This window comes from Nestor notabilis, unplaced genomic scaffold (genome assembly GCF_000696875.1).
Source record: "Nestor notabilis isolate BGI_N333 unplaced genomic scaffold, ASM69687v1 scaffold7103, whole genome shotgun sequence".
Lineage (NCBI taxonomy): Eukaryota > Metazoa > Chordata > Aves > Psittaciformes > Psittacidae > Nestor > Nestor notabilis.
This window is the reverse complement of record NW_009922356.1, coordinates 36,946-54,430: the sequence shown is the minus strand read 5'-3', so window position 1 is coordinate 54,430 and position 17,485 is coordinate 36,946. Positions and strand designations below refer to the sequence as shown.

General features: G+C 44.9%; 2 protein-coding genes across 2 annotated transcripts in view; one reads left to right on the top strand and one right to left on the bottom strand.

Annotated features, from left to right (window-relative positions):
• Positions 1–63: 63 nt before the first annotated feature.
• Positions 64–10,937, top strand: PHTF1 (putative homeodomain transcription factor 1; the record flags this gene model as incomplete). Its single annotated transcript, XM_010011575.1, has 16 exons — positions 64–133; positions 603–761; positions 1,001–1,160; positions 1,936–2,061; positions 2,854–3,013; positions 4,052–4,225; positions 4,304–4,381; positions 5,041–5,250; positions 5,610–5,738; positions 6,408–6,680; positions 7,301–7,432; positions 7,621–7,707; positions 8,680–8,835; positions 9,274–9,369; positions 10,373–10,498; positions 10,909–10,937. Coding segments are annotated over 16 exons (2,157 nt in total), but the record flags the coding sequence as incomplete, so codon positions are not given.
• A 4,233-nt stretch (positions 10,938–15,170) lies between these two features.
• MAGI3 (membrane associated guanylate kinase, WW and PDZ domain containing 3) overlaps positions 15,171–17,485 on the bottom strand; it is a gene marked incomplete at its 5' end in the record, with an annotated part of 35,444 nt that continues 33,129 nt past the window's right edge. Inside the window, 2 exons of the mRNA XM_010011574.1 lie at positions 15,171–15,463; positions 15,930–16,019. Of these exons, the coding sequence (XP_010009876.1) occupies positions 15,970–16,019 (50 nt within the window). The remainder of the gene's footprint in view (positions 15,464–15,929; positions 16,020–17,485) is intronic.

Genomic DNA, 17,485 nt, shown 5'->3' with positions numbered 1-17,485 from the left:
TCCCGCAGCCCGGGCTCGCTTCCCCCCGCAGCTAATGACAGGCTTTTGTTTTCGTCGTCTTAGGGCTTAAAAAGCAAGCCTAAGAAGAAGGGTCACATTCAGCCTGATCTGATCGACGTGGATTTAATCAGAGGTGAGAGAGATGCGTCGCTGCAGAGCCCTCACCGCATCGCAGCCTAGTGCAGGGCAGCCGGGACCTCCTCTTGAGCCATCGAGTGCTTGGCCGGAGCCTGAGTCATTCCCCTTCTGGCAGCAGCAGCAGCAGCACCGGGCGTCGCTGAAGCACTGGGGAGGGTGCCCGGTGCTCGCTGGCACCGGTGCAAAGGAGCGATGAAAACCTGAAAGCAGGGGCAGGAGCGAGTCAGGGAGTAGTTGGTGAGAGCAGCCTGGGGCAGGGAGGGGAAGGGTCAGCACCCGGTGCACCGAGGGCTGCTTTTAGCCCAGCCTGTTGGAGCTGTTTAGGTTGGACAAGTGCCTGAAGTTGGGCTGCTGACACCCTTCTGAACGGCAGCGTTCTGGCAGGGTTTGCTCTCAGCCAAAGAGGAAGTCATAAATACAGAAGTTCCTGTAATTCGCTTGTTTGTTTCTCCTTTAATCCCAAGGCTCTACGTTTGCTAAAGCCAAGCCTGAAATTCCCTGGACATCACTAACTCGGAAAGGACTTGTGAGAGTTGTATTTTTTCCATTATTCAGCCAGTGGTGGATACAGGTCACTTCCCAGCGTATTTTTATGTGGCTTCTGGTGCTCTATGTTATGCAAGGTAAGGGCTGGTAGCAGCCTGTGCTACAATCCTTTTTCTGCAAGGAATGTGACGTGTTTGTAGTCTGATGTGATATAAAACTTAAGGATCTGAAACCTGCTTAATGTAGATTTTAAGACGTGTGGCACTAGTGTTTGCAGAAATACCAATAAAATAGAGAGAAACTGTGTAAAAGGAAACAGGTAAGACAGAGGAACCGGCCATGCTCTTGGCATTTGATACCATTTTCTCCCTTTCAGTCATAGCAGTTGTGTTGTATTTCATGATGCCTGTGGTGAATGCAAGTGAAGTCATGGGACCAATGTGCCTTATGTTGCTGATGGGAACTGTTCACTGTCAAATAGTGTCTACTCAGATCAACAGACCTTCAGCAAACAACGGGCTCAGCAGGCGGAGGAGGTGAGTGGGGTGACAGGCTCGTTTGTTGGCATCAAAGTATATGGTGGGCTGCTCAGGCTGGAAGTTAATAGGTAAATATCTCGTATTTTTATGTAAATACGTCATTTAACCATTATTGTGTATTTTCTGTCTTGCTCATAATCTTCTCATAACCAAGACAAGCACTGCAGGTTTACCAGACTCTGACAGGTCTTTGGTTGTCAGCTGAACTTTCTTTCTAACACAGCTTTTGATGTAAAAGTCTTTCTTTGTGGCCAGAGGAGGGCATTTGGTGCAGAAAGGCATCTCCAAGGCTTTGCAGACCAGTCTGGTGTCCTGTTTTGGTGTGAACTGCAGGGAATTGCTGATGTGGACTGAGAACAGAGAAACAGGGCAGAGATGACTGTGATGGATTCATTGCTGGCAGTTTGTTCATGTAGGAGATGTTACAGTCCATCTGCTAGATATTAAACTGTTAGGTGTCTGACTCAATGTAGGTGAACACAGGATGATGGATGTGGATAGAGTTTTGCCTCCATTAGTGTTCTACAGCAAAGATTTTGTCCAGACTTTGTCTGTTGCATCTTTTGCTAGTGATATACTGATGTCCTGTGGGTATATGCAGAACTTCAGTTCATCCAAATAACATTTTACTTAATTTGGAAATAAGCATTCTGTCTGCGTGGCTGAAGAAAAATAGCATCTGCAAAGCTGTCCAAAGCTGATCCAGATCTTTTAAGAATGACCTAGAAGCAGCTTGCTATGCAAATTTAATTCTCCTTTTCTTGCAAATCAGGAAGTTACGCAAATCTGGGGGTGTCGATGGGAACAGTTGGTCTTCTCCTGACAAAACCAGTAAAGAAGAGCAGTCAGAGTCTGCGTCCATTCTTAACAATTTATTTAGTATGCTTTTCCAAAGGAGGTATGTGATCTTCACTGGGTTTGTTGTATTTATGACACTGCAAACAATTTGATATCTGGATAATGAAGACAGAATGTGTACTGTCACAGGCTGCCAGTTAGCTTTGAACTCAAAGCGTGTATTGTAGGAGGCTGAATCCTCATGAATTTATATTATGTCCTTATTAGGAGATCAGACCATGTCTCACAGTGTAGCTAAACTGAGTGATAGATGAGTAGAGAAAGTGACAGAGCTTATTTCTGTGTATTAGATAAGTGACCTGTCTTGAATGTGTGTGCTCAAGTTACTGTTTTACCTGATTTCGAGAAGCAATTGTGCCTTCTAGTTTCAGCTGCTTGGACAGTCATCCCACTTTCCCACCTTCCTTTTGTAAAGCTCACTCAAGGACAAGGAGGATAGATTGTTTGGGATAGTATTTCATTGTCTCCTGCTGTTTTCTCAGATGAGTTTCTTGATGAGTTTTCAATTGGCAGATCCTTTCTTTTGACAAGGATTTTCTGTCTTCTGAATTGCACTTCTTTCTTTCTTTCTAAAGAATAAGAAAATTTCCCTCTGGGTTTAGGAGTTTTAAGGTACTATTAGAGTTACAAAAGCAGCATCCAGTGAGAGTGAAGCAGATAAAAGTCCCTTGAACAGAATCAGGACAAGGAGCCTGTCGCAGAAGGCAATTACATATTCCCTTAGCTATACTGTTTCTTGCTGTACCTGTGTGGCAAGCGAAAGAGAACATGGTGTTTTCCTCAGAGAGTTTTTCTCTGACATAAAAGCCTTTAATTGTATTTTCTCTCATAGGATTAGAAGAGTGAAGTTGGTAGCTGAGAAAGGGACTGAGACAGAGAATGGTGTGAATGGTGTGAATAATGGCATTAGACACAGACCCGCCAGATCTGAATACAGGCTGCTGCACTTCAAAGAGAAAAATAAACTTTCTGATGGGGAAAAGAGCCATCAGGTACCTGCAGGAAAGAGCCATTCAAAGTCACAGATTTCACTGTATTCTGTATGTGCCCAAAAAGCGTGTTGTTATTTAACTGTGTGGTTTGATACAACCTTCTAATCTTTGCTTGCTTATAGGAAAGCTAAAAACCCTTTGTCCTTCTTGGCTGAGCAGCTGTCAGCATCGTTTAATCTGTTACAACAGTCAAGTGTGTCAAACACATACTATGGAATCCTGGAAAACGTCGGTATTACCAAAGTGCACGTTTGGTGGCAGAGCCTTCTGCTCACAAGATGTTCTGTTAAAGAAGATTATGATCTTCTTTATGATTAAGATGATTAAAAATACATGAGCAATTTTCCAAAAGCACTTCTGTAAAATAATTTGCCTTGCAAACAGTTCCCTGCAATATCCTCTGAGCAGGAGCCAGGGAATTAAAGATTAAATATCCTTTGTGAAGAGAGAGAGTTAAAGCATGGTGACCTCTCTTGAAATCCCTAAAATATAAAGCTTTGTGGAGTTACTTTTGGGGCTCCTCTGGGTTGTAAGGTGTCAGCTCCCACATGAAGAACTTAGATTAGAATCTCTGCAGAAGACTGCTGTGCTGTGCCACACTCCTGTTTCCGGGCATTTGGAGAGGAGCAGAGCTAGGTGTGGAGGGACACCTCTCATGATTGCTGCTCTGCTAGCCACCAGCTTGTAGATGCATCTGTTCTCCTGGGCTTAAGTTTGCTGGTAAGACATTGCCAAGAGCTGCTGCTGCCCTTTCCTCTTCCCACCCATGCCCCAAATCTACCTCCACCCCATCATGATTCCCTCATTACCTCTGTGGCAAGACAGGGGTAACGAGTTAAAATCTGGGATGTCCCTGTGATGCTAAGTTGGATTCTGTTTCTGCATATTCTGTGGAGATCACCTGCTGGCTTTTGCAGGTAACGAGATTACTGGGTGCAGTAGTGTAGTAGCAGCAATGGCTTTGAACCTTTGATCTGATGCAGTTCAGGCTGGTCCTTTAGCAGCGCCTCAGCATTATTTTGACTGCTGTGTTTCTAGGATGACTGCACCAACAGAGGTGGTGTTTCTGATGAGCTTTCGAGTGAGGAGGAGGCTGAAGCAATGGCACAACGGATCCTGTTACGCCAGAATCTAGAAGGGGCTTCCAGTGACAACAGCTGTGAGGAGAAGAAAGAGAGGCCTCTTGTTTCTCTGAACCAGGCTGTCTCACAGGTACCCACATTGAATTTATGCCATTTTCCACACAGGTTTTTTTGCTATGCATAAGAAGTCTTCCTTTGGTTTTGGCAGGTCAAAGAAGCTCTGAAAAGTACCAGAGACTCTGATAGTGTCATGGAATCTGAACTAGAATCCACATTATACAGTCAGGTACGGTCATAAATACAAGAGTCAGAGCTTTTCTGAGCATGGACAGTGCAGGGCTGTCCTCCCCATCAGAATAGACCAATATCAAACAATAGCACTTCAGCATCTTCATATATAAGGTGTGGCCTCCCTGCTTGTTTGTGGCATTGTAAACTGTGTTCACATGTGGGAGTATAACACTTCGTTTAACAAAACCAGCCAAACACCCAAAAAGTCACTCTTGGCAGCACAGTTTAGTCCACGCTGCCTCTAATTGCTCGTTTTGAATCCCTGCAGTTGCTCTTGTGGTTTGGGAGGCAGCACCGTGTTGTAGCTTTAATAAATTTTGATTTTAAAAAGAAGAAAGAAATCTATTCTGTCATATATACTCATTCACTTTGTTACTTGCCCCCTGTCACTCCCACCACCTGAAGATGAAATAGAAATATATAGGATATCAAATGATAAATATAAAAATCCATAAATACAAAATAACAATGAAATCTTAAAATAGCTTATGCAAAAATCAGAAAACTTTTGCATTGGAACAAGTAAGTCACTTTGTACAGCTGGGGAACTAATGCTCCCTGGGTGACTTCAGGTCAGTTTTCAGCTGCTCTGGATGCTGGGATCTGCAAACTGGGTGCGGGGCTGCACTGTGTAAAGTTTGCTTTTCCTCACAGGACTCGAGGTCCTGCATTAATGTGGGACCCCGGAGCTGCAGCGTGACCCGCAGGGACTCCGAAAGCACTCGCCATGACTCGGAGACAGAAGACATGCTCTGGGATGATCTGCTTCACGGGCCCGAGTGTCGCTCGTCCTGCACCAGCGACAGCGAGGAGATGACTGTGAGGGATTCCAGGCGGGATGCCAAGGAAGATGTTTTCCAGCAGGTTTGTTGGTTTGTGCCCTGTAGCTGAGAATGTTGTGAAGGATTCCACACACCCCACACACCCCTTCCCCCTATATGCCCAAATAATATGAAATGCCCATCCGCATGCTGCTGGAGGAGCCCATCCTGCCAGCTCTGTTAGTCACCTGGAAGTCTGGGATGATCTAAGTAGCATCAATGATCAACTTCCTTCTCCCTGCCAGTATTAACCTGACTACTCCTAATCCTAAAGCAAAGTATTTCACCTAAAGACAAATTGGGAATCTTCCCTCTCAATCTAAACACTTTTTAGGAAAAAGCATTATTTAATAGTGGGTCAGAAATGATGATACACCTTTTGCATTCTTTTCTCTTTTATAGAACCATCTGTTTTGGCTGCAGAATACAAGTCCAGCATCTGCAAAAGTGAGTGCACTAATCTGGGAAGGGAATGACTGCAAGAAGGTGGACATGTCTGTGCTGGAGATCAGTGGGATCATCATGAGCAGGGTAAGAGGGCTTTAGAGCAGTGCAGCCTCTCCCTCACACTAAAAGACAACCACCAGAAAACCTGAAAATGGCTTTACATGCGAACACGAAGTGCAGTATAAAAGTGGTCCTTCCTCAATGGCCAGTACAGTTGTTCTACGTGTTCTTAACTTAAAAATTGCACAAACCAAAACTGAGGAGGTCCTGTTGAAGATTAATGGAATGGTTTGAGTTGGAAAGGACCTTAAAGCTCCTCCAGCTCCAACCCCTGCCACGGGCAGGGACACCTTCCACTAGAGCAGGTTGCTCCAAGCCCCTGTGTCCAACCTGCCCTTGAACACTGCCAGGGATGGGACAGCCACAGCTTCTCTGGGCACCCTGTGCCAGCGCCTCAGCACCCTCACAGGGAAGAGCTTCTGCCTCAGAGCTCATCTCAGTCTCCCCTCTTTCTTTTTAATGAGTGCTGATTGCTGTTGGCTGTGTCTCTGCACTGTGCTCAAGGTGGTGATTTTATTATTTATTGACTGATTGTTGCTGGTTTTGGAACGAAATGGATGGAATTATTTTAGGCTATGTCCTTTGAAGAGAAGGGGAACTGAATCCTCGATTGAATCAATTCTGCCACAGCAGCATGCCTTCCCCTTGATGCAAAACACACGTAATCATCCTGGGTTTGTTCCTGCTTGCCAGGTTAATGCTTACCAGCAAGGAGTGGGCTATCAGATGCTGGGAAACATCATTACCATCGGACTAGCATTCCTACCATTCCTCTACAGACTCTTCCGCACAGACAACCTGGAGCAGCTCTGCTCCATTTCTCTAAAGGAGCTTTTGCACATCTTCTGTGGAGCACCTGCGAGCACTCCGGTCATTGTTTTGTCTGCAATCAACTTTCTTGAAAGACTTTGCTTAACTTGGATGTTCTTCTTCATGATGTGCGTTGCTGAACGAACATACAAACAGGTGGGTTTAAATGTCCTGTTGCCTTTCATGAACCCTGGTGTGGGTGTTCTACCAGAACTCTGCTGCTGTTGTAGAAGATCCTGGTAAGACGAGTGCATCTCAGCAAGCTGTGGTGTCAAAGCTGGTAACAGGTCCATGAGATTTAGGTAGGGGAGTCTGGAAAGACTTAAGTCACAAACTTAAACCTGTCAATACCCTTCCTGACCCCTGCACTCCCCCTCTTAGCCTGCCCCCGAGGGAGAAATTACCTTTTCACATCTTGAAGTGAACACATGAGCATGGAGCTGTTTGGGAAGAACAAAAAGCCTGCTGAATTGGCCTGTTCTGAGATGGGGCATTAGATCATATAAGCATAGAATCACAGGCTGGTTTGGGTTGGAAGGGACCTTAAAGCTTACCCAATTCCAATCTCCTGCAAAGGCCAGGGACACATCCACTAGACCAGGTTGTTCCAAGCACAGATCACAGTAGCTACTGTTTACTGGAGAGGCCCCAAGGGCCCCTGTTAAGCTTTCCCAGGGTGCCACAACCTTTCCTGCCAGTTACCACTAAGTGATCCCAAGCAATCTCATTTGGTTTAGACAATTTATGTTGTGTATGGTTTTGTTTTTCATTTGCAGAGGTTTTTGTTTGCCAAGCTTTTTAGTCACATCACATCTGCTCGGAAAGCCAGGAAATACGAAATTCCTCACTTCAGACTCAAGAAGGTAGAAAACATTAAGATCTGGTTATCCCTTCGTTCCTATCTAAAGGTGAGTTCCAAGCCAGGATGTGGTTGTTACAGAGGGCACAGTGAGGCTCTCAGTCCGGGCTCTTTGCCTCATTGCTGTCGCTGGCGGCATTGCTTGAGTCAGTGAACACTTAGAGCTCTTTGTGGTGAGCTTTGACTTCACAGCTCCTCATCCCTCTCAGCCCTGACTCAGAGTCTTTGTTTTGGCAGAGGCGAGGCCCCCAGCGGTCCGTGGATGTTGTTGTGTCATCAATCTTTTTACTGGCTCTTTCAATCGCTTTTATATGCTGCGCCCAGGTGAGATTTGAACCTTTTTCTTTAAGGAAGTAGGGGGGAAAACCCCCAAATTACTGGAAGCTTTTCTTTTGCCAACCTTCAAAGTGCTCAAACTGTAGCTGTTTGTCTCCAAAATAATGCAGTGTGGTTTGTATTATTAAAAAGCTTTGTGTTTTGTTGGTAATAGACAGCAATTCTCTACGTTTAGGTACTATTTCTCTGTGTTTAGATATTAGTTCTCTGTTAGCAGAGGAAAGTCTGGGGTTTTATAATCATCAGAAAAATTTAAGGACATCATTGGCTTTTGTGCATGAAGGAGAGGTCTCTCTGCCCAGATATCTCAAGTGTTCACAGGGCATGTTACTAAAGAGGGCTGACTGCAGCACCTTCTTTAACCCGCTGTTGAAAAGCAGGTCAATAGCCATCATACTTTCCAATCCCTCACTAAGCCTCCTGTTAAGTGAGCACTGTTACTATTAGAGCAGTTTCTTGGTTTCTTTGGTTTTGGCAAGCGATTCATTAGATTGTTCAGGCAAGTTCTTGCTGCCATGGCACCACAGTTGTGGTAGCAGTGAGGCTGGTGATCAGTACACACCAACTCTGCTGTGATGGCTTCTGTAAGCCACAGGTTTCTCAGGGAAAGTAATGACAGACCCAGTGAGCGCAGCCTGGCTGGGGTGGTCCGAGGCTTGTCCTTGGGATAAGCACACATGAAAGACAACGTATTGCTCATTAAGTGGCAAGAGGGAGGAAAGAGAAAGAACAAGTGTCCTTTTCTAAGCAGAAAGAAAAAAAATCAAAATTCCATGCTAAAGCCATGTTGGAAACAAGACTTTTTACTCTAACCTGGTTGCACGAATGGATTGCACTCCAAGGGGTGAATGTTCAGTAGCTCCAGAGCAGGGATCTCTGTCCAGAAGGGGAGCCGGGGTGATGCTTTGGCACTTTTCCTCAGAACAGGCATGTTGTTACTTGTTATTTTTCCCATTACAGGTTCTTAAGGGTCACAAAACATTTCTGAATGCAGCTTACAACTGGGAGTTCCTCATCTGGGAGGCAGCCCTTCTTCTCTTTTTACTACGCCTGGCATCTTTGGGCTCTGAAACCAATAAGAAATACAGTAACATTTCCATCTTGCTCACTGAGCAGGTATCCCCATTTAGCATATTTTCTCTTTGGCTTTGTGGCTTGTTTAAATATAATTATTGTATTTCAAACCAGCTTAAAAAAATACTGGAATCAACTCTTTAAATTAGAACTTAACCCTTCTTTAAATTAGAACTTTTAACCCCTGTGCTGGACAGAAGGCACTAAAGCTCTGTGCAGCTGGGGAGGGATGAGCTGGCAAATGTTTGGACAGACACAGAATCTAAGACTCTAGCTGATTTTGTCTCTGGGTTAACATGTGCCATATCAATCACAAAAAGTTCATTATCACTGTTGAATTCCTGTCTGTGGATGCATCACTGCTTCAGCAGTGGCAACAGACTGCAAAAATGGCTCCAATTCCCACTGTTAGGAATTACTTGGGGGCTATTGCTGCAGTATTAACATCTTAACATCTGATCTGTAACATCTCTATCACAGATAAACTTATACCTAAAGATGGAGAAGAAGCCAAACAAGAAAGAACAGCTGTCTCTGGTAAACAACGTTTTGAAACTATCTACAAAGCTACTGAAGGTGAGCTGCTGCTCTCCCCAGAAATGTGGTTTTACAGACGCAATGACTAATGACACTGCCTGTTGTTCCTCTTCCTGTTTGTCTTATCCTTGCTAAGGCAAGTTCCTAGAATCCTAGAATAGTTTGGTTTGGAAGGGACCTTAAAGCTCATCCAGTTCCAAACCCCTGCCACGGGCAGGAACACCTTCCACTAGAGCAGGTTGCTCCAAGCCCCTGTGTCCAACCTGGCCTTGAACACTGCCAGGGATGGGGCAGCCACAGCTCCTCTGGGCACCCTGTGCCAGCGCCTCAGCACCCTCACAGGGAAGAACTTCTGCCTCAGAGCTCATCTCAGTCTCCCCTCTGGCAGGTTAAAGCCATTCCCCTTGTCCTGTCCCTACAGGCCCTTGTCCAAAGCCCCTCTCCAGGTTTCCTGTAGCCCCTTTAGGCACTGGAGCTGCTCCAAGGTCTCCCCTTAAGGAGCCTTCTCTTCTCTAGGCTGCCCCAGCCCAGCTCTCTCAGCCTGTCTTCTACAACAGAAGTTTGAGCAATACAGGACCAGTGTGGTTAATTGGTCCTGCAAACATTTGATTAAGTAGTGGCTTGCTGCAACTTAGATCAGTGAGAGGAGAGGCGCATGTGAACACAGCGTCTCCTTAGTGCTTGAGGTCATGTTCCTTCAGCAGCTTCAATATTGAAGCTTGTTGAGAGTAGCAGAGTAGGTATTTGGAAAAGAAAGAGAACAGTCTGAGTCACATAAATTAGCCCAGGCAAACTCTACAGCCTGTTGCATCAAGCTCTTATTACACAACCAGAGTGGCAAAGGAGCCTGCTCAGATTCAGCAGTTAGAAAATGCCTTTGAGCTGGGAGGCCTGAAATTTGTGTCCATACATTTAAGAAAGGATACGGAGGCAGTGCATGGTTGGCAGTTCTGCCTGACAGCTGGTATTATGCTAAAAGTCAGAGGATTAATTGCTTCTGATGTGGATAAATGCTAATGGACTTTTATTCTGGTCTCTACAGGAGCTGGATACTCCATTCAGGCTGTATGGGCTGACCATGAACCCATTAATCTACAACATAACACGTGTTGTAATACTCTCTGCTGTCTCAGGTGTCATAAGTGATCTTCTAGGATTCAATATCAGAGTAAGTATAACTCTGACCCAGACTAATGGGTCGCTTGTGCCACAGTCAAATTCCTCCTGCCCCCGCAGGAAGGCTGGGGTTTGAATTAGGATCCTGCTATGTAGTAGTTCAGAGAACAGACCATGTACCTCCATCTCCCTGAGCCAGATTTGGCAGGGAAGGACAAGGATGACTCAAATTTCAGCCTTGTTCAGGTCTGTGGTGCCCACTTAATGCCGTTAGTTGGACTCCTTTGTCCTTTCCCTTTGGAATGAAGACACAGTCCTCCTGTGGCTCACACTTAAATTGGAGTTCACTGCAGAGAGCATTCAGCACAGGCTGGGCAAAGGAGACCGGCTCTTACCTGCAGATGAAAACCCCTCAGGGCATCAGCTTTCAGACCCAGACTCACACTCAGAATCTCTTTTCAGTTATGGAAAATTAAACCATGAACTGACTGCACACGGGCACTTGGCCATCTCCACCTGAGAAGAGAACCAACAGCCTTGGGTGAACGCAGAGGTGTTCTCCAGCTGCAGAAAGCTGCAATGACCAGGTTTTAAACAGGTTCTCAGCGTACGTATCACAGGTTCTCCTCTGCTTTCATGTTCTGCAACAGACAGAATGAACTGGTCACCCCATGGCCATATGCACACAGCAGAACAGAGTTAATGGGGTCAAACAGGAGCAGCTGCACTGCAAAGAGCAGAACTGGGCATCAGCCACCAACAGCAATGTGAGTGCCCCAAGCTCTGGCTGGAGGGACAGTGATGGGGCCACGGGTGCCTTGTTCCTGCAAACCCAAGTCCTGTGCATGTGACAAGTGAAGAGCCAGCCCTCCTCTTGGTGAGCACCTTCCTGTTTGAGAGTTCTGGAGCTACACTGAGATTCATCTGTTTGAGCATCCTCCAGTGCTCTGCTCAGACTGATTATGCCCAGACGCATTTACCTGACTGTGCTGAAGAGCATTTCTTCCCTTTTGAGCTCAGTGTGCTTGAGGCTCTGCCTCTCTCCTGAACTACTGCAGCAGGCACTGAAATGGGGTCTGCACAAGATGAATTCTGCCTCCGTGCTGACAACCAAACAGTAACAGATTTCGTGCCCTTTGGCTGATGCTGGGTCTTCTGCAAATTAACAATGATCACTTTTTGCCAACCTTAGTTACAGGAGAACAAGGCTCCAGCACAAACAAGAGGAAAGCCTTTATCGATGCACAGTATTCTGCTGTGTTCATTCCCTGTCCCCAGGACATCCTGTCATGTCTTGTTCTGGTGGTGGTGGGAGAAGCTGCTGCAGGTCTGTGCTGGAACAGTGCTTCACACTGGAGCACCCAAGGGGAGAAAGCTGCAGGGAGAGACACAGCACAGGCTTCCTCCTCACGAGCAGGTTAATGCTTGGAAAGGGCACGGGGGGAAACAGAACGTTTTCTTGGCATCTGTTAAAGTTACATGTTCCTTAACTGGCTCTACCCCCTTCTATTTATTAATAATAAAAAAAGCAAAAAACTGAGGAACTTTTCATAGCTTCATTCTTTCACAGAAGGGGTGAGATGGCAGAAGAATTTTTGGTAGTAAGTTGTTTACAGCTATTTTCTGTACACGGAAAAGTTGTAAGATGTAAAAGGAGATGACAATTTTATATATCAAAATGTACAAATAAACCTACAGTACAAGTATTTCATCATTAACAACCGTTTCTACATGACTTGATCATTTTTATAATACCTTTGTTATTTGAACAGGGAGTCAAGGAAACTTCCAGGAATAAATTGCATTTGTTTTCTGGAAGAAAATGGTTGTAGGTAAGACCCGGGTCAGGGATTCAGCTGTTTTAAGGTATCACACCACTGAAAGTCAACAAAGAATCTATTTTTATACAGTGCAGATACAACAGGCCATGAACTGGAGTTTCTTTTTAATATCTATATAAAAAATAATGAGCGATTTACAGGTCTCTCTCTAGTCAGAACCTCAGAAGTATGTATAAAGGTGCTGTACAATATATAAACATTTACACCCAGTACATCCATATATTACTTAGCATTCCAAGGCCACGTCGCTAAGTCATCTGTTACAGTTGGAACGGATACAAGTTCTGTGGAAGGAGAAATCACAGACAGGGAAGACACTAAATCAGGTCACAGTAACAGAAAAAACAGGGGAGGTGGTTATGATGGGGGGAGGATTTTGGTGGTGGTAAGTCACCTTTGTGTTCAATGTCTGAATTTGTTACTGTACTCAGCGGGCAGGTATGCAGGTGCATACAACTCCACGTAGAACAGAATCTCTGGATAAGAATACATGGTTAATATCTACACAGGCTACTTCAAAGTATTAAATATTTTCACAGTCATACTCCCCAAAAGGGGGTATTTGCACATATTATGCTACACAGCAACTCTCAATGGATCACCTGAAGTCCAGCAGCAGAGCACAGTTCAGCTCGGCTTTAAAGCCGGTGTAATTTCCAAGGTCTGTGTTTGAGAAGCTGTTTGAGCAGCATCTGTACTGCTGAAGAATTCCACTCGGAACTGACACCCTGTGCCTTGTTACACTTTAGGAAACATTTCATGTTTCAAAGCCAAAATGAGATACTCATTCAAACAGCAAGTCGTATTAGTCTGAATTCTGACATGAGTACATAAAGCTTGGCCTTTGACACTTCCTTCTCCAAACTGCCCCAACGGGCTCCTCTTAACACTTTTCACAGTCCCTAAAAATCGGTCAGGAAATCATCACTAAAATGATGACTAAAACAAACCTCTTCCATTTATGCAGCCTGCTGTTCTTCCAGCTGTAGGACTGATGCATCTGGTGGCATCACTCCTCTTTTTAAAGCAGGTATTCTAGCCCAAACAATAGATATTAAGCCTCATGTACCCTGTATATCACCTATTTAGTGCTCTTAGAACAGACCACGCATTCAAAGGAAAATATGGGAGATGTCCAGTCCACACAGGGAAGAGTGAGAAGCTGGTTCTGTCCTAAAGGTCACCCAGTTTCATACAGAAGGAAAAAAATGATTCCCAACTAGCATGACATGAAGTAATTGTGGGATTCAGTACATAGCAGCACAATGAGGCTGAAGATGTACACTCACTGCTCACACTGACCAAGAGCACTGCGGGTGCCGTGGTGCCATGAGTGAACCTGAAGGGATGATGTTACTTCACAAAAAGCAGGATTTTCAGATGTGTGCACACAGCTATTCTAAGCATCCTGATGAGTCAAGAAAATAAAGCCATTCTGGCATGGTCATAACAAGCAAAATTACAAAACAGTGATTATGTCAAATACAGTTTTTACTTACAGGATTTTGTGGTTGGTATAAAAATTTAAGAAAACCCCTTAATTGAACAGCATCAGTGGCTCGTTGCTGCCCTGGAAATCGACAGAACCAACTCACCCATCATCTTACTGACCCAGTAAGAACACGGGTGCTTCCTTGTGTAAACATGCAGCATGCTCTGGAGCAAACACCCACTTCAGACACTTGCCTTTTCTGTGACTGAAGTACAGAGGAAAAGGATTAGATGGACTGGATACAACAGATAACTTGGCACAAGAACAAGGAGTGAGTGATGATCACATTTGCGATATAGGCATTAAATAATTTGTTCAGGAACTCACAATACTATCAGAGAAAGCCGTAGCAGTGCAATGATGAGCAGCAGAACACTGCCTTCAAAAGGGCAAGGGGACAGCAGCTTAGGAAGTTTCAGTTAAGCAATCCAAAAAGTCCTTCATGCAGCTTAGATAATTTAAGAACAAATCAAATGCTTTCCACCCTCTAACCAGTTTCTGGAAGAAAAATGACAACTCTGAAAAGAAACAATGCTTTTAAGTGACCCTTATTAGAAACTTGATTAAAACAGGTTCTAAAAAAGTGTCAGTCAGGCCCATTTTTCAGCCACACCTGCTGCTGGGGTGACTTTACAGGCGCTCGGTACCCTCCAAGGTCCAGGAGTTACTGGTGTTTTCTTGACTGGAGAACTACTCTCAGATTTGGAAATTCCATCATCTTTGGTTTCATCGGGCAGCTCCATGTGTCTCCCTCTGTGTTGTCTGGTCAGTGTAAAAGTCTCGTGTGTTTCCAGCCTTCTGTGTTTCTCCATGGAAAGCAGTGGAATGTTGGAAAGGCTGGAAGTCTTGAATCTGCTGGAACTTGGTCCTCCAGAGGTTGACTTCTTCATTGTTTCGTCTTCAGGTGTGTTTTGCCTAGAGTCACTGAATGGAAGATGATATTCGTCAAATGCTGTGTATTGTCTCTCTGGAGACCATCCTTCCCTCTTTCCAGAAGTTTTCTGCTTTGTGTCTTTCCAGGTGACTCCAATTTTACCACTTCCACCTTTCAAGTGCTCGGCAGTTGTTTTATCACCACCAATTGTTCTATCTTGATATTCCTGTAACCTGCTGAGCATTTCTACGCTTCCTTGCTTACCGAGATGCTTGTGGGGACTGGCAGCTCTTCCTGGATTTCCACTGGAATACTCTTTTCTGTTACTATTGTTCATCCCTATTTCTGTGGCTTTACTCTCACTCTTCCTGGAGCCCTCAGATCTGTGTGAGAGATTGCCATAGGATTTTTCAGGATCCCCTTTTCTGTGGAATCCTGCCTGAGGGTGGCTCTCAGCAGCCCCAAACTTTTCTGGACTTGCCGATCTGTCTCTTGTGGTCCTTACTTCCAAAGTACCTTTTGTGATCTCAAACCCAGGACTGGAGGGACATTCCCATCTGTTCTTTGTTCTCTGGGGAGAAGACTGAGGCTTCATCTCAAACTGGTTTTCAGTTAAAGTGCTTATCTTTTCAGGCACAGTGTTCTTTGCTTGTTCCAGTTTCTCAGACAGCTGAACTCTTGTTAAAGCTTCTCCTGGTACTGGTAAATAACACACTTCAGATGGGGAAGCAGAATGTGAAGATGAAGATAATGGTGACTGTTCTTCATATATTACATTTAACGAAGATGGATTAGAACTATCCCAATCACCTGGAAGTGAACAGGGAGAGATTTGACTAAATGACTGGAAAAAGCAAAGAAAAATATTCTAAATAGTTTAGAAACATGCACACTACTGAGGTTTCAGGAGGTCAGATGCAACCCTCCATTTAAAAAGGACTATGTAGTGGCATACTCTCAAGGTCTTATTTAGTCAGTTTTCTATATTACACTGTTCTACAACCTATAACAACCATAAGGATGTGATTTTGGAAGAAAACCCTTAGAATGCTGGTGTGATCTCTGCAGGACTGAGAGTCTTGTATCAGCACAGCTTTAGAGCCTACACAGCAAAATTGCAAGGCAAAGTCCCTGACCTACATTACTTAATGCAAGGAAACCAAATGAACTGAAATTGTTATTCTAAAAGAAAACTGAAACAGTGAAAAGTTGAGGTTATTCATAGCTTTGCATTTTACTAATAGGAAGAGATGAAACACGAGACATGCAGATTTACCAAGTCTTTAAGGAAAAACCAAGAAAAGCACTGAAAGCCCTTAATGTTGCTCAGGTTTCACGTAGGGACACAGACTGGAAGGAGCCAAACCTGAAGAAGGAAGAGAAAAAGCCCAGAACTATGTACCAAAATCACAGAGTATAGCAAGCAAGATTTCAATCAGAAATGTATAATTAACAGCGAGACAGGAGGCAACAAAACCCTTCCCCTTTCCACCTCTGCTGATCTAAGTTGATTATCCTAATCTCAGGCCCCACTTTGGACAGAGGGCTGGATCAGATGGTCTCCAGAGGTTCCTTCAAACTCTTATCATAGTATCAGAGACTGGTTTGTGTTGGAAGGGACCTTAAAGCTCATCCATTCCCACCCCCCTGCCACAGGCAGGGACACCTTCCACTAGAGCAGGTTGCTCCAAGCCCCTGTGTCCAACCTGGCCTTGAACACTGCCAGGGATGGGGCAGCCACAGCTTCTCTGGACACCCTGTGCCAGCACCTCAGCACCCTCACAGGGAAGAACTTCTGCCTCAGAGCTCATCTCAATCTCCCCTCTGGCAGGTTCAAGCCATTCCCCTTGTCCTGTCCCTACAGGCCCTTGTCCAAAGTCCCTCTCCAGGTATCTTGTAGCTCCTTTAAGCACTGGAGCTGCTCTAAGGTCTCCCCTTAAGGAGCCTTCTCTTCTCTGGGCGAAGAAGGAATGAAAGCTCTTCTATCATTCTGTGTTTCTACCTCTGACTCAGGAGATTTCTGTGAGCAAGAGGGCCAGGAGTGATTCCAGATCACTGCTGTGCATCCCTCATGCTGCAGGATAAACACCATTTGTCAATGCTGAAATTATACTATGCTTACACACAGCTGTAAGCAGAGCACTGGAGGTGCCCACACATGCTGTCTCCTTCTCTGCTAGCTTGTAAATGCTGCTTTTCAAGAGGACCTCAGCAGAAGCTCATCAGAGCACAAGGAAGGCTATATTTAACTTTCACCCTTAAGACAAGGTAATTCAGGGAGAGACAACCCAGCCAGGAGTTGAGCAGGATGGCACAGAACAGCCCTCGTGGTTTACAGATAGGCTGTTTCCATGCCATGAGCTAATTCACTGACTTGTCTGGGCTGTGTGGGTTGGAACAACAGGATGTTAAGGGGCCACCTTCCAATTCTCTGGAGGAAAGAAATGCAGGAAGTTCCAAGCAGATTTTACCCCTTGTGTAGGTGCCAGTTGCAGCCTGTTAATGACTGAACACAACAATTTGGTAGTTCAATCCGAGTGTTTTAAAATTTTCCAAATATAAACTCACACTCAGTCACTATTATTGAAAAGCTGTTCATCTGAATTGACCTTGCAATGCTGAGTTTCCCACCAGAACCTTGGTGTCAGCATCAAGGTGGAAAGACTAAAAGGTGTCCTGCCAGAGAAAGCACTCTCTGCTTTGTAATACTGCCCCAAGTCTTTCTGATTTGTACCTTTGGAGCATTTCCTACATCACAGAATCATGGAATGGTTTGGGTTGGAAAGGACCCTAAGGTCATCCAGTTCCAACCCCCCTGCCATGAGCAGGGAT